This window comes from Saccostrea cucullata, unplaced genomic scaffold, assembly GCF_032062105.1.
Source record: "Saccostrea cucullata isolate Sc308-1 unplaced genomic scaffold, CSIRO_AGI_Scuc_v1 ctg342, whole genome shotgun sequence".
Lineage (NCBI taxonomy): Eukaryota > Metazoa > Mollusca > Bivalvia > Ostreida > Ostreidae > Saccostrea > Saccostrea cuccullata.
Window position 1 is genome coordinate 713,783 of NW_026936636.1, and position 16,533 is coordinate 730,315.

Below are 16,533 nucleotides of genomic sequence, written 5' to 3' on the forward strand. Positions count from 1 at the left end.
GCCATCTAGCGACAATTAAGTGAATAATCGTTGGTTTTGCATTGGTGATCGTTGGTTTCGCATCGGAGTCTGTTGATTTTGCAAACGAGTCTGTTGATTTTGTTTTTAAGGTTGTCTGTTTTGGATTTTCATTATGTTTATAAATTAGTTGTTAGTTTTGCATAAACGTCTTTTTTGCCCTTTCCGCCCCATACTAATACATTTTGTTTTTTTAAATACTAGCTATTTGTTGTAGCGATTTTTATGCCCCGTAATCGAAGATTCGGGGGAATAGTTTTTGCCGTGTCCGTCCGTCTGTCTGCCAAAACTCTAACTGTGTCCATAACTTTTGAGCGGATGGGGCTATGGCTTTCATATTTCACAGATGCATTCCTTGCGACAAGGCCTTTCTTTGGTTACCACCAAATTTAACCTCACTTTGACCTTGGATTTTGACGCACTTTTGCACAAAAATACCAAATTTTTACTTTGGCCATATCTTGAATGGTTAGTGCTAGGACTTACATACTTCACATATGTATTTGTTATGACAAGACCTTTCACTGGATACCAACAACTTTGACCTTGACGTTTGACCCACTTTTAAAAACTTTGGTAATAATTTTTGAATGATAAGGACTAGGGCTTTCATACTCCACATATGTAGTCCTTGTAACAAGACCTTTCATTGGATACCAACAATTTTGACCCCTTGACCTTGGTGTTTGACCTACTTAAAAAAAAACCTTGACAATAACATTTAAATAATTAGAATTACGACTTTCATACTTCACATACCGAATGTATTCTTTATGACAAAACCTTTCATTGAATATCAACAATCCCCGTGGGGATCCGGGTTAGAATAGGTCCTCAGTATCCCCTTGCTTGTCGTGAAAGGCGACTAAATGGGGCGGTCCATCGGATGAGACCGTATAAACCGAGGCCCCGTGTCACAGCAGGTGTGGCACGATAAAGATACCTCCCTGCTCAATGGCCCTGAGTGCCGAGCATAGGCCTGAATTTGCAGCCCTTCACCGGCTATGGTGACGTCTCCATGCATATCAGTGAAATATTCTGGAGAGGGACGTTAAACAGTATACATACAATACAATACCAACAACTTTGACCCTTTTGACCTTGGAGATTGACATACTTTAAAAAAAACTTAAACATTGGTCATAACTTTTGAATGGCTATCTAGAGCTTTCATACTTCACATATATGTAATCCCTGTGGCAAGACATTTCATTTAATACCAACAACCTTGAACCCTTGACCCTGACCTCCTTTTTAGCTCACCTGAGCCGAAGGCTCAAGTGAGCTTTTCTGATCACATTTTGTCCGTCGTCCGTCCGTCTGTCTGTCCGTCTGTCTGTCCGTCTGTAAACTTTTCACATTTTCGACTTCTTCTCAAGAACCACTGGGCCAATTTTGACCAAACTTGGTACAAAGCATCCTTGGGTGAAGGGAAATTTAAATTGTTAAAATGAAGGGACTTATCCCCTCGCAAGGGGAGATAATCAAGAAAAGGCAAAAATAGGGTTTGGTCATTAAAAAATCTTCTTCTCAAGAACCACTGGGCCAGTAAAGCTGAATCTTATGTGGAAGCATCTTGGGGTAGTGTAGATTCTAAATTGTTCAAATCATGACACCCCGGGGAAGGGCGGGGCCACAATGGGGAATCAAAGTTTTATATAGAAATATATAGGAAACATCTTTGAAAATCTTCTTCTCAAGAACCACTGGGCCAGAAAAGCTGAAACTTATGTGGAAGCATCCTGGTATAGTGTAGATTCTAAATGTTCACATCATGACCCCCGGGGGAAGGGCGAGGCCACAATGGGGAATCAAAGTTTTACATAGAAATATATAGGAAAAATCTTTGAAAATCTTCTTCTCAAGAACCACTTGGCCAGAAAAGCTGAAACTTATGTGGAAGCATCCTGGTATAATGTAGATTCTAAATTGTTCAAATAATGACCCCCGGGTGAAGGGCTGCGCCACAATGGGGAATCAAAGTTTTATATAGAAATATATAGGAAACATCTTTGAAAATCTTCTTCTCAAGAACCTCTGGGCCAGAAAAGCTGAAACTTATGTGGAAGCATCCTGGTATAATGTAGATTCTAAATTGTTCTAATAATGACCCCCGGGGGAAGGGTGGGGCCACAATGGGGTATCAAAGTTTTACATAGAAATATATAGGAAAAATCTTTGAAAATCTTCTCAAGAACCACTTGGCCAGAAAAGCTGAAACTTATGTGGAAGCATCCTGGTATAATGTAGATTGTAAATTGTTCAAATAATGACCCCCGGGGGAAGGGCGGGGCCACAATGGGGAATCAAAGTTTTAGATAGAAATATATAGGAAAAATCTTTGAAAATCTTCTTCTCAAAAACCACTGGGCATGAAAAAGTGAAGCTTATGTGGAAGCATTCTGGAGTAATGTAAATTCTAAATTGTAGGAATCATGACCCCCGGGGGAAGGGCGGGGCCATTATAGGGAATCAAAGTTTTACACAGAAATATATAGGAAAAATCTTTGAAAATCTTCTTCTCAGGAACCACTGGGCCAAAAAAGCTGAAACATATGTGCCCATGGAAGGATCATGGGGTAGTGTAGATTTCAAAATGTCTAAATTATGATCAGTGGGGTAGGCTGGGGATGCATTATGTATAACAAGGGGGAAATCTGGTAAAGAACAGAATGGTCAACGCTTCTCAGGTGAGCGATGTGGCCCATGGGCCTCTTGTTAAAATTATAACCTTGGACATAACTTGTGAATGGTTAGGGCTAGGGTTTTCATTCTTCACATATGTAATCCCCGTGACAAGACTTTTCATTCACTGCACACCAACAATTTTGACCCTTTGACCTTGAAGTTTGACCTACTTTAAAAAAACTTGATCCTTGGTCATAACTTTGAACAGTTGGTGCAAAGGCCTTCACGTTTTACAATTTCATATATAATTTTTGTGAGAAGGCCTTACTTTGGGTACCAGCATATTTGATTTGCATTTGAGAAAGGTTAACCTTCGCTTTGTTGTCATACGGGGGCATCAGTGTTTAACAAACACATATTGTTTTCTCTCAAATACATTGTACAGTGTATTTATATTTGATGTCCTTATTAAGGTAAGACTTGTGTTTTTTTCTGAAGGGTTGTATACTAGTGACTCCTGGTCAACAAATTCATTATACGAGTCGGCAATCGACGAACCTATTAGCACATCAACCCGTAAATCATCTCCGACCAGTGATGGGAGCACTTCCGTTACATCATCTACAAGTAAATTATTTCCTGTCAGTGCTATGCGTTGTTCCGGTACATCATCAGCAAGTAAATTATTTCCTGTCGGTGATGGGCGCACTTCCGGTACATCATCTACCCGTAAATCGTCTCCGGGCAGTGATGGGCGCGCTTCGGGTAATTTATCCACCCAGTCTTCACAACACCTAATAAACAATGACGCCATGATGAGAAAAAAATCTCTGCCAAATGAACCCCATGACTATTTCGACAAGATGCAGAATGAAACACTTGATCAAAGGATGCACTTTGCAGAAATTGGTTCTTACTACAAAAAATGTTACGATCATGGCCAAATTTGTGATGTCCGGTTCTGTTTGGACGATGACGTTCTATATGCCCATCGAGGTGCCTTGTGTTCTGCGAGTCCCTACTTCGAGTCAATTTTTATTGAAAATAGTAATATCAGATCTAAAGCAATGGCAGACATCCGACTTCGAGGATTATCAGTACAGTCATTAAAATCATTTTTAAATTTTGTTTATACTGGACAATTAGAAATAACCTCAGCAACTATTCTGGACTTGATAAAAATATCCATGCAGTTTCAAATGACAAATATCAGAGAGAGCTGCCTCAGACAGTTACAAACCCTCCCACACAATGACCTAGTAATGTTGTTGGTGGCAGTGAGGAGGGATACCGTGCATGATTTCATTACGCCCATACTACGATGTATTTCTGAGAGGTTTCTGGACATCTCTGAGTGCAAATCGTTCCTGGAACTAGACGTTGGAACCTTATGCGTTATTCTAACTTACGATGAATTGGTTACTTCATCTGAAATGGACGTTTTTTATGCCGGCTTAAAGTGGATTAATGCATGTCCAGATGAGCGTGAGCAGTACCTTGAAACAGTTATGAAATGTGTCCGGTTCCCTTTGATGCCTCAACAAGACTTAGTTCAGTGCATAGACAGATGCAGTCTTCTGGCAGCGAATGAAAGTTGCCTCAACATGATATACAAGGCTAACTGGTAAATATTCCTGTCATTTTCTTTCGTATAATCTTTAGTTGTCCCCATACTTAATATTCATTTGGTGCCCGTAATTTTAGTTTATACCAAACCTTTTAAATCGATCATATCACTTTATTTTTTTTAAAGGATAAGAACTGTGATGGAACTTAATAGACAAGATCCTTTAAACCTGAATATACCAGATGCAAGGTACCTTACTTCGCAAGAAAATTCCAACAACAACACTAACCATTTCAATGTGAGTACTTTTGTTTCATGTACGACTACATGTGTAATAGCCAAAGACGATGTAAAAATGTTGAAGATACGTTAATTTTTGCTTAAAACAATTCTATTGCACTTCTGGTTTTCCTTGATTGTAGAATAACGCCACTCCAGTGGACGTGATGGACATCTCATTCGGAAGTATCGAAAGTTACAATAATGACTCCAGGTACTCGGAGAGTTTTACCGGAAGTAGAGGATCGTTTGGGCAACCCTCTCCATCTCAAGGAATGGGTAAGCCAATTTTAATCTATGGTGTACTTTTTTCCTAGCTTTGGGGGTCCCTATCATATATTAAATTAAATCAAACTATTCATAGGGATTTAAATGCAAATATTTCCATTTCTAATTTTTTTTCTCTGTGCTAACTCTTTGTAAGTTAGCGGATTGATATCTTGATAATTCTACTGGAATGTAAATTAGGCAGGTCGATAGGTCAGAAGCTAAGGAGGCCTAATATACATGCAAATCTCATGCGTATTTTTGTCCCTATGTCTGACGCTAAGGAGGCCAAATATGAATGTAAATCTCGTGCGGCTGCCTTTGTGTTTGACGTCAGTAGACGAGGACTATTGAAATTGGCATGAGAGTCCTCGTGTAATTTAAATCTATGTCTACACTTTTAAAATCTAAATCTACAATTTACAATGTAATGGAAATATAAGGAATCACTGTTTAGTTAGTATAGTATGCCAGGGACATCAATGATAGTGGGAAACATGGGAAAATTTATGCATAAAGGGCTTCGTCCGCCCCGTGATGCAAATTATCCCATGTTTCCCACTATCGTTGATACCCTGGCATACTATACTAACTAGACAGTGATTCCTACAATAAATTGTTTAAATTGGCAGTTCTATTTCTTTTCTAGGTTTAGATGGGGATTTTATTAAGGAGCACAACACTTACCAAATACCCAAACCAGACCTGAATGAATACTCGTCCATGACTGTATTGGGCAAGAAGTTATACGTGATAGGTAAACAAAAACTAAACAATTTTAAAATGCTTTTATTTAAGAAATTAAGTCCGCGTTTTAGTGAATGTTGCAGAATAACCTCCGAGGTCGAGAAATGTTGTTTGAAAGATAAAAGCCGACGCGTTAGCCGAGGCTTTTATATTTCAAACAAACATTTCGAGACCGAGGAGGTTATTCTGAAACATTCACGAAAATGCAGACTTTATTTCTTTTCTGCTACATGTTGTTAGCAGCTCTAAAATACGACTGATCGTTTCGCTATAGAGAAACGAATTAGCTAGGTAACTATGCTGTGATAACGATGTTCAATTTAGCACCAGAGTGTAAATTTGTTTGTTACCTGTGAATAGAATGCAGACAATTTGAGCTTTCGCTGCATTAAAATTAGCCTTTCATTGTTTGTAGCTTAAAAAGATTAATCTTTTTGAATATACAATAACAAAATCAGTTTCCTTTTTACCACTTAATTATTACCAAGATCATGGAGTTTAAATATGGCGGAGGGAGGTTCGGAAAACAGCCCCGCTTGGCCTAAGAAACCTACATTCATCAGCTACTTTCTGCAATATACATGTACAGTGTTTAAATTGCAAAAGACGACACATCAATGTGGTTTAAATACGTATTTCATACATAAGTCAAATGTACATTTCAACTGCACAGGTTTTAAACGTGTTTCTGATCTGATAATTTTTTGATGACGTTCGTGATTTATTGGAGAATAATGTCTGCGGCTTTCCTTTGAAGTAGCCAATAATCGTAGAATATCGAGTCATCATAGAGTTTTTATAAAAAGTGTCTTGCTTTTCAGGAGGATTGCGCTATAATGATGACAATCCACTTCCCCGGAGAGACGTTTGGGTTTACTATCCAGAGCGTGGCTGGCGGAAACTAACGTCACTGAGAACTGCCCGGATGCACCACGCACTGTGTGTTTTTGATGGTTGCATTTACGCCATCGGTGGTCTTGGAAGAAACGGCAGGTAGATCTTTTACTGTACATAATTGACTGTTGCTTGTTGTGAACTTTAAGGACCAAACTAGACTTGTATTTTTCTGGGTCTACCAGCATAATAATGTTTTCCTTCAAATTAACCAAATACATTCCATATTATGATATGGCATATATATATGTTTTAAATCTTTCATGTCTGATTTTATTTTTGAAATTTTTCCTAGAATCCTGAAGTCAGTGGAGTGTTACAACCCATCCACAAACAGCTGGCACTTCGTCAAATCGCTGTCGACACCACGTGCTGGAGCTTGTGCCTCAGAGCTGAATGGAAAAATATTTGTTGCTGGGGGCTTTGGGTACTCCCCGAATGGAAATTCTACAATCCTTGACGATGTTGAATGTTACCATCCATGTACTGACAGGTACGTATGTGGACATGGTCAACTGAACTGTTTCTTTGCAGACCTTTAAGTGTATAACTGTCTTTCATGCATTTATTCTTCGTTGCAGATGGATTGCAAAGGGTAGCCTTAGATATGGTCGTTGTCATGCCACAATGACTTGCATGGACAATAACCTGTACTTAAGTGGAGGATTGGCTTTTGATGTAAAATCTTCAGTTGCGTTAAGCGTACAGGATGTAGACTTGTACGATGCAAACACAGATTCCTGGATGTTGCGTACCTACTTGGATAAAGCGCGACATAATGTTGCCTCTTTTGCTTCAGGTTGGATATAATGCTTTATAATATTTGAAAAACTTTAATTTGGTATAATATGTGATGACTTATCAAATATCAAGTATTATTTAAAATAAAGCATTTGTTAGTCTTCAGAATACCTAAGAAAGTACTTCGCAGTATATGTCTACATTCACTTTGTTCTTGCTATTTTGTTTTAGGTAACAAATTGTATTTGATTGGTGGGAAATCAACCAATCAACGGGAAAATCTGCGCGATGATATAGAGTGTTGGGACGTACAGAGGAACGCATGGCTGTCTACTTTTAAGCTGCCAACTGAAGTTCAGTGGATGAAGGGCCTTGCCTAATTCTAGAATTTGGAGAAAGTCTAATTTCGTGTTTTAAAGACTAATGATTGTTTAAAGATTTTGTTTTTAATGGATGATTAAGTTTTCTGTTATTATTTGTTTTTATTATTTGTTTACAATTGTTTATTATTGTTTATCGTAAGATGTTTAAAGACTAACGAATGTTGAAAACCTTTGTTTTTAATGTTTGTTTATAATCGTATATGATTATATTAAATATTTTATATATTTGGTGTTTTTGGAACTACATGTTCAACATGGTCTCGTGAATTTTGATCCCGAATATACAGACTTCAGGAGCGGATCTATAAATTTTCATGGGGGGTGTTGAAGAGGTAAAGAGGTGTTATAACGTACGTTTACCTATAGTTAAACAACTTAATATTTTTTTCGGAGAGCTACAATTCTGCAGCAAGGTGATATGTATAGGCCTTAGCTGCTCTGTGTTTCTCCGAAAAACATATATTGATAGACCTGAGAGCTACAGTGAACAAAACAATAATTACTGTTTTCAGACGGTCGAGGTAAATATGACATTTTTAAAACGTGCTAATTTCAGCGAATTTTTTTTTTATTTTAATGAGGGTATTCAAACACATAATACACAAAATACACCATCCTGAAACCAAGCGGCTATGGTTTATGTCGCCCGTGTGGCGCAGTGGTTAGAGTGCCTGCTCTACGATCGCGGAGTAGTGGGACAATTTGAAGCTCTCCACTGCACCGGTAAGTGGCGACGTCTACATATGAGTGAAAAATTCTCGAGAGGGACGTTAAACGGCATACAATCAATCATCCTGTTTTCCTTTTTTAACCTTTCTTTTCATAAAAAAATATCCCCAATACTATAGTTTAGGAGATATTTTTATTATGGAAAGAATGGTTAGAAACGTCAAGCGCCTGTAGTACTGAGATGATGCAGGCACATGAATAATTTCATTGTTTAAGAATTATTTACAGTTTTAGCACACTTGCAATTAATATGGAGAAATATATCATTTACATTTAATTTACCGAAACAACAGAGGGATACATTTATCCCGGGGGTGGGGATCTCGAAATACTAAGTAATTAAAAAAAACCTTTATACATATCACAGGTGATGGAAGACAGCTAGGAACACTCTCCCCCAATATAGACCACTGGGCCTCTTAGACTTTTTTCACATAAATTGTTTGTGGATGACACATTTGTGATATAATAAATTTATCTTATCAATTCAGAAAAATTGCTTAAACTAACATTTTATAAAAATTTCTACCCCACTCTCTCTTTATATATATAGAATGTAGGGTATATTTTATAGAACGTTTGTTTAAGGTAATTTTTCGATTTGTTAATAAATTAATTAAAGATCTTATCACAAACATGCCAATGAAAGATTATTTAGGATAGAAAGAGAAAAAAGCCGAAAAAGCTTAGGGGTCTATATGAAGGGTGAAGGGGGGGGGGGGTTCTTTCAAGCACCTGTGGTACATATATACATGTGACATCCTTTCTTTAATACATTATGATTTTGACCCTGCGACCATGACCTTGAAGTTTGACCTATTTTTCAAAAATGTGATTTCTTTTTTAGAAGAGATAGGGCTTTCATATTTTACGTGTGCTTTACCTGTGTCTGTGACAAACTGATATTTAAATTCCCCCGCATGCTTTGATTTCTGATCCTGTGACCTTCATGTTTGGCCCAATTAAAAAAAACACGCAAAAAACCTTTGGTGATAACAGATTATTCTTGAAAATGATAGGGCGTTCAAATTTGACACAATATGGCATAATTCACAACATTTCACCCACAAAGACACCGAAAGCGGGGTCCCACAATTCTTTTCATTTGGTTGGTTTTTTTTCATGGAAAGTTACAGTTTAAAAACGATTTTTCAACATATGTACATACAAACTCATACGAACTAAATATAAATATTTGACAAAGTTAAAGTTATAAAGTATCAGTAAAAGAATTTATGTATCAAATTTAAGAAATCTGTAGGCACCTTTCACGTTGTGACTTAACTAGATCTTGATCTTGACAGATAGAAAACTTCAAAATATCGCCGATTTCTTACAGAAGCACACCAACATCCCATTTTATTAACCAACGTAAAGATTCTTTGTTTATCATATTTGCCACGAAAGAAATAACTTGTTTGTTTTTAGATATGTTAAATTTTCTTTTCGTTTCGTTTCTTTTTCCATTATGCGTTTTAGTTACACCCATTGTTACGTCATAATACCGTGTCGTTGCAGTTACGTCACAATAAAATCTTCATGGCAGTTTTGTTGTAGTTGCAGCCAAACACTGAAGCTGATCTAGAATTCAAGATATTGCCTTATGCACAATGCTTGAAACCAAAGAAAGTCGCAAGGATAAGACAAATACCATTCGTCTGCCACTGGAATCTTTGAGAAATACAGAATCGGACAGTTTTGTGCCACACAATGAAAATCGTAGATGGCCAAATAATTTGATGCAAGGATCCGTATTCAACCAAGGCATTCATATTCCTCTGATTGGCAGACGCAGTGTAGAAGAGAGGAGCAGCCTACTGGTAGAATCCCAGCTCCGCCCCCCGTTCCTTACCCATGGCGATCTGGTTCCAGTAGAAATGTAGCCCCGAGTCCTTTCCAGCCAGTGGAGAAACCTACTACACATTCAGAGTCGCCCACAGGACTCTTCAAACCTCCGCCTATTGCTCTCTCCGAATGGAACCGACGTTATGGATTTCCAGGGACCCGTGTCCCTGACAAAGAACTGGATGGTTTTATACGCCCTAGCTCTGTGAAGAAAGTAGTGGCTAATATCCGAAAGTCAGACCAATTTTCCAAATCACAAGCTAGATCTCCTGAAGAAATGAATAAAAACCAGAGTGTAAGAGAAACAAATAAAAGTCCTGAAATTCGATACGCCATGTCCACAAATTGCATATATGAAGCAGATTCAACAAAAATGAGGAAGAAGATCTATCCAAACACATCCGACCCCTCCATGTATCGTGTCCTGAGTCCATCATTATTGAAATCTCCAGGAGAAGATTTGGCATCCTTACATTCGTCCAGTGATCACACAATAGTTGGACATCAGAGTATCACAACAGACGATACCTTAACCGAGGAGAGATTGGCTGCGTTGAATGACAGCGGAGACCTGCCATGTTCATCCGGTTCTCACTATGCTCCTCCACAAGTCAGGGGCAGTGTGGCATCTTCTTCCGGTTCTGTTTGTACTGCTCAACTTGTCAGTAACCGACGTTATGGATTTCCAGGGACCCGTGTCCCTGACAAAGAGATCGGAGACTTTATACGCCCTAGCTCAGTGAAGAAAGTAGTGGCTAATATCCGGAATTCAGACCAATTTTCCAAATCACAAGCTAGATCTCCTGAAGAAATGAATAAAAACCAGAGTGTAAGAGAAACAAATAAAAGTCCTGAAATTCGGTACGCCATATCCACAAATTGCATATATGAAGCAGATTCAACAAAAATGAGGAAGATCTTTCCAAACACATCCGACCCCTCCATGTATCATGTCCTGAGTCCATCATTATTGAAATCTCCAGGAGAAGATTTGGCATCCTTACATTCGTCCAGTGATCACACAATAGTTGGACATCAGAGTATCACAACAGACGAGACCTTAACCGAGGAGAGATTGGCTGCGTTGAATGACAGCGGAGACCTGCCATGTTCTTCCGGTTCTCAGTTTGCTCCTCCACAAGTCAGGGGCAGTGTGGCATCTTCTTCCGGTTCTGTTTGTACTGCTCAACTTGTCAGTAGGAGCCCAACTTCAGATGACAGCTTTTACATTGCACCTCAAAGTGACAATTATTATGCTCCTCACCCAAACACAAGTAAGTGCATGAATTGCAATCATGATACTAGTACATTGTACTATAGATGAACATGTATAATTATACTAGTATTTTGTTTTATTTGCATTATTTGACTTATTCATTTTGTTTATTTTTTTATACCATAACTAGCTATCTGTTGACGTTTTTATGCCCTGTAATCGAAGATTCGGAAGATATATAGTTTTTGCCCTGTCCGTCCGTCTCTTTGTCTGCCAAAACTCTAATCTTGTCTATAACATTTGGGGCTATGGGGTTCATAGTTTACAGATGCATTCCTTGCGACAAGACCTTTCTTTGGGTACCACCAAATTTGACCTTTTCATATTGACCTTGGATTTTGACACACTTTTACACAAAAATACCAAACTTTTACTTTGGCCATATCTTTTGAATGGTTAGTGCTAGGACTTACATACTTCACATATGTATTTTTTATGACAAGACCTTTCATTTGATACCAACAACTTTGATCCTTTGACCTTGACGTTTGACCTACTTTTAAAAACTTTGGTCATAACATTTGAATTATAAGGACTAGGGCTTTCATACTTCACATATGTAGCCCTTGTAACAAGACCTTTCATTGGATACCAACAATTTTGATCCCTTGACCTTGGAGTTTGACCTACTGAAAAAAACTTTAACATTGACCATAACTTTTAAATAATTAGAGTTACGACTTACATACTTCACATACCGTATGTATTCTTTATGTTAAGACCTTTCATCGAATACCAACAACTTTGACCCTTTTGACCTTGGAGATTGGCATACTTTAAAATAACTTAAACCTTGGTAATAACTTTTGAATGGCTAGGGCTTTCATACTTCACATATGTAATTCCTGTGACAAGACATTTCATTTAATACCAACAACTTTGACCCCTTGACCTTGGAGTTTGGCCTCCTTTTTAAAATTATAACCTTACGGTAAGGGCTAGGGCTTTTATACTTCACATATGTAATCCCTGTAACAAGACCTTTCATTCATTGAATACCAACAATTTTGACCCTTTGACCTTGGAGTTTGACTTACATTAAAAAAAAACTTGAACCTTAGTCAGTTGGTGCAAAGGCCTTTATATTCCACAATTGTATTTCTTGTGAGAAGACCTTACTTTGGGTACCAGCATATTTGATTTGCATTTGAGAAAGGTTAACCTTCGCTTTGTTGCCATACGGGGGCATCATTGTTTTACAAACACATATTGTTTTCTCTCAAATACATTGTATTTATATTTGATGTCCTTGGTAATGTAAGACTTGTGTTTTTTCTGAAGGGGTGTATACTAGTGACTCTTGGTCAACTAATTCCTACGAGTCGGCAATCAACGAACCTATTAGCACATCTACCAGAAAATCATCTCCGGCCAGTGACGGGAGCACTTCCGTTACATCATCTACAAGTAAATTATTTCCTGTCAGTGATGGGCGTAGTTCCGGTACATCATCTACCCGTAAATCGTCTCCGGGCAGTGATGGGCGCGCTTCGGGTAATTTATCCACCCGATCTTCTCAATACCTTATAAACAATGACGCCATGATGAGAAAAAAATTTCTGCCTCCATTTCCAAACGAATCCCATGGCTATTTCGACAAGATGCAAAATGAAACACTTGATCAAAGGATGCACTTTGCAGAAATTGGTTCTTACTACAAAAAATGTTACGATCATGGCAAGATTTCTGACGTCCGGTTCTGTTTGGATGATGACGTTCTATATGCTCATCGCGGTGCGTTGTGCACTGTGAGTCCTTACTTCGAATCCATTTTCATTGAAAATAGCAGCATCAGATCTAAAGCTATGGCAGACATCCGTCTTAGAGGTTTATCAATACAGTCATTACAATCATTCCTAAATTTCGTTTACACTGGACAATTAGAAATAACCTCATCAACTATTCTGGACTTGATAAAAATCTCTATGCAGTTCCAAATACCACTAATCAGAGAAAGATGCCTCAGACAGTTAAAAACCCTCCCACACGATGATATAGTTATGTTACTGGTGGCGGTGAGGAAGGATACGGTGCATGATTTCATTACACCCATACTACGATGTATTTCTAAGAGGTTTCTGGACATCTCTGAGTGCAAATCGTCCCTGGAACTAGACGTTGGAACCTTATGCGTTATTCTAACTTACGATGAATTGGTTACTTCATCTGAAATGGAAGTTTTCTGTGCCGGCTTAAAGTGGATTAATGCATGTCCAGATGAGCGTGAGCAGTACCTTGAAACAGTTATGAAATGTGTCCGGTTCCCTTTGATGCCTCAACAAGACTTAGTTCAGTGCATAGACAGATGCAGTCTTCTGACATCCAATGAGAATTGCCTTAACATGATATACAAGGCCAACTGGTAAATATTCCTGTCATTTTCTTTCATACAATCTTTAGTTTACCCCATACTTAATATTCATTTGGTGCCCGTACTTTTAGTTTATACCAAACCTTCGATCATATCACTATTTTTTAAAGGATTAGAACTGTGATGGAACTGAATAGACAAGATCCCTTAAACCTGAATATACCAGATGCAAGGTACCTGACTGGGCACGAAAATTCCAACAACAGCACTAACCATTTCAATGTGAGTACCTTTGTTTTTTCATGTACGATTACAAGTAACCAAAGAAAACGATGTAAAAATTTTGACAATACGTTTATTTTTGCTTAAAACAATTCTCTTGTTCCACTGGTTTTCCTTGATTTTAGAATAACGCCACTCCGGTAAACATGTTGGACATCTCATTCGGAAGTATCGAAAGTTTCCATAATGACTCCATGTACACGGAGAGTTTTACCGGAAGTAGGCAATCGTTTGGACAACCCTCTCCAATACAAGGTGAGTCAGTTTTAATCTATCATGGTGTTTTTTTTTTAGCTTTGAGGGTCCCTATGATATATTAAATTAAATCAAACTATTCAATGGGATTTACATGCAAATAAATTGTTTAAATTGACAAGTCTATTTCTTTTTTGGGCATAGATGGGAATTTTGGTAAGAAGCACAACACTAACCAAATACCCAAACCGGACCTGAATGAAAACTCTTCCATGATTGTATTGGACCAGAAGTTATACGTGATAGGTAAATATAAACTAAACAATGTTATACTGCTTCGTATAATCAAGTCATCTGAAGAGTTTTCATAAAACGTGTGTTGTTTTACAGGAGGATTGCGCTATAGTGACGACAATCCACTTCCCCGAAGAGATGTTTGGGTTTACTCTCCGGAGCGTGGCTGGCAGAAACTGACGTCACTGAGAACTGCCCGGATGCACCACGCACTCTGCGTGTTTGATGGTTGCATTTACGCCATCGGTGGTCTTGGGAGAAACGGCAGGTAGATCTTTTCTTACTGTAATATGCATGTTGCTTGTTGTACAATTTAAATATTTGTAAACTTTAAGGTTGTTGTACAATTTAAATATTTGTAAACTTTACGGTTGTTGTACAATGTAAATATTTGTAAACTTTAAGGATCAAACTATAGACTTGTATTTTTCTAGGTCTACAAGCATAATCATATTGTCCTTCAATTCAAATTAACCAAAGTCATTTCCTAATGTCTGATTGTATTGTTGAAATATTCCTAGAATTCTGAAGTCAGTGGAGTGTTATAATCCATCCACAAACAGCTGGCATTTCGTCAAGTCTCTGTCGACACCACGCACTGGAGCTTGTGCCGCAGAGCTGGATGGAGAGATATTTGTTGCTGGGGGTTTTGGGTACTCCCCGAATGGAAATTCTACTATCCTTGATAGTGTTGAATGTTACCACGCATGTACTGACAGGTACGTATGTGGACATGGTCAACTGAACTGTGTGTTTGTAGAACTTAAAACAAATTGTTACAAGCACATGATAACTGTCTTTTATGCATTGATCTTTCGTTGCAGATGGGTTGCAAAGGGTAGCCTTAGATATGGTCGTTGTCATGCCACAATGACTTGCATTGAAAATGGTCTGTACCTAAGTGGAGGGTTGGCTTTTGATCAAAATTCATCAGTTGCGTCAAGTGTACAGGATGTTGACTTGTATGATGCAAACACAGATTCCTGGATGTTGCGTACCTACTTGGATAAAGCGCGTCATAGTGCTGCCTCTTTTGCTTCAGGTAGGATATCTAAGGCTTCATGATTCATGATATTTGAATAACTTTTGTTATAATGTGTTGACTAATCAAATTATAAAAAAAATCAAGTCATTTAAAGTACCTGGTAGAGCATTTCTACTCATAGGAATATCAATATAAGTACCTGGCAGTATATTTTACGTTCACTTAATTTTGCTGTTTTCATTTAGGTAATAAATTGTACTTGATTGGAGGATTATCGACCAATCAACGGGAAAATCTGCACGATGATATAGAGTGTTGGGATGTACAGAGGAATGCATGGCTCTCTACTTTTAAGCTGCCAACTGAAGTTCAGTGGATGAAGAGCCTGGCTTAAATCAGAATTTGGAGCCATTAAATCTTAAGCCTGATCTCGTATTTTAAAGACTAAAGAATGTTTCAAGATTTTGTTTTTAAATGTTTTGGTGATTATTACATATAATTGTTTATCTTTAATATTTTAAGTGTCACAAATGTTTAAAGTCTTTCAATTTCAATTTGAGATATTATTATTTATTTATCTTATCTTTATTAAGATTAATAAATCTTTAAGGTCTATTGTTTTTCTATTAATTTATGTCATTTTTTTTTTTATAATTTTAAAAGTTAAACATTCTTATAGTTTAATTGAAATGGCTCTAGAAGGATTGTCCTAAAAAGTTGTAGACAGGTTAAAAAAAATTAGTTTCTCTACCTTACAGAAATGCCATATCGTAAAAGGCATTAAATAGTCGTGAAAATTAAGTTTGATAAGAAGAACACATATGATGGGGAAAATAATGATAAAGAAAAAAAACGTAATAGTGTTCATCAGCGCACGAAGACAAATATTATAACTTCATATAGCATACTTCATATTATTACTTCATATAGCATAATTCATTTAAAAAAAATGTTCCGACCGACTGATTTAAAATGACCTGCATAAAAAAATCTGTTAACCTCCAATAAACTATATTTTTTTTATTATGCACTCCACTTTAAAGATATCGAAAATAGATGTTGAAATTTTCTGAAAAAGAAATCCCATCTACA

General features: G+C 37.5%; 2 protein-coding genes across 3 annotated transcripts; both read left to right on the forward strand.

Annotated features, from left to right (window-relative positions):
* Window positions 1–4,332: 4,332 nt before the first annotated feature.
* Window positions 4,333–16,050, forward strand: LOC134246029 (alpha-scruin-like). 2 transcript variants are annotated; one of them, XM_062728290.1, is made up of 8 exons: window positions 4,333–4,511; window positions 4,636–4,771; window positions 5,409–5,516; window positions 6,328–6,499; window positions 6,696–6,893; window positions 6,982–7,199; window positions 7,373–7,551; window positions 15,865–16,050. In XM_062728290.1, the coding sequence occupies exons 1-7, from the start codon at window positions 4,413–4,415 to the stop codon at window positions 7,519–7,521; spliced, it is 1,080 nt and encodes a 359-aa protein (XP_062584274.1). In that variant the 5' UTR covers window positions 4,333–4,412; the 3' UTR covers window positions 7,522–7,551; window positions 15,865–16,050. The 2 variants fall into 2 exon arrangements, with proteins under 2 accessions (XP_062584274.1, XP_062584275.1); XM_062728291.1 differs by having other exon boundaries at window positions 5,415–5,516.
* Window positions 9,845–15,871, forward strand: LOC134246030 (kelch-like protein 8). Its single transcript, XM_062728293.1, has 9 exons — window positions 9,845–11,372; window positions 12,656–13,736; window positions 13,856–13,967; window positions 14,093–14,222; window positions 14,367–14,468; window positions 14,553–14,724; window positions 14,978–15,175; window positions 15,281–15,498; window positions 15,687–15,871. Exons 1-9 carry the CDS (start codon window positions 10,376–10,378, stop codon window positions 15,833–15,835), a joined length of 3,159 nt encoding a protein of 1,052 aa, XP_062584277.1. The 5' UTR covers window positions 9,845–10,375; the 3' UTR covers window positions 15,836–15,871.
* Window positions 16,051–16,533: the final 483 nt, after the last annotated feature.

Bases quoted from the DNA above. Each gene is read 5' to 3' on its own strand.
- LOC134246029 (XM_062728290.1), top strand. From the start codon at position 4,413: ATGGAACTTAATAGACAAGATCCTTTAAACCTGAATATACCAGATGCA. The intron at 4,772-5,408 runs GTAAGCCAATTT...TTTCTTTTCTAG, and splicing joins CTCTCCATCTCAAGGAATGG to GTTTAGATGGGGATTTTATT. The intron at 5,517-6,327 runs GTAAACAAAAAC...CTTGCTTTTCAG, and splicing joins CAAGAAGTTATACGTGATAG to GAGGATTGCGCTATAATGAT.
- LOC134246030 (XM_062728293.1), top strand. From the start codon at position 10,376: ATGAATAAAAACCAGAGTGTAAGAGAAACAAATAAAAGTCCTGAAATT. The intron at 11,373-12,655 runs GTAAGTGCATGA...TTTTTTCTGAAG, and splicing joins TGCTCCTCACCCAAACACAA to GGGTGTATACTAGTGACTCT. The intron at 13,968-14,092 runs GTGAGTACCTTT...CCTTGATTTTAG, and splicing joins ACAGCACTAACCATTTCAAT to AATAACGCCACTCCGGTAAA.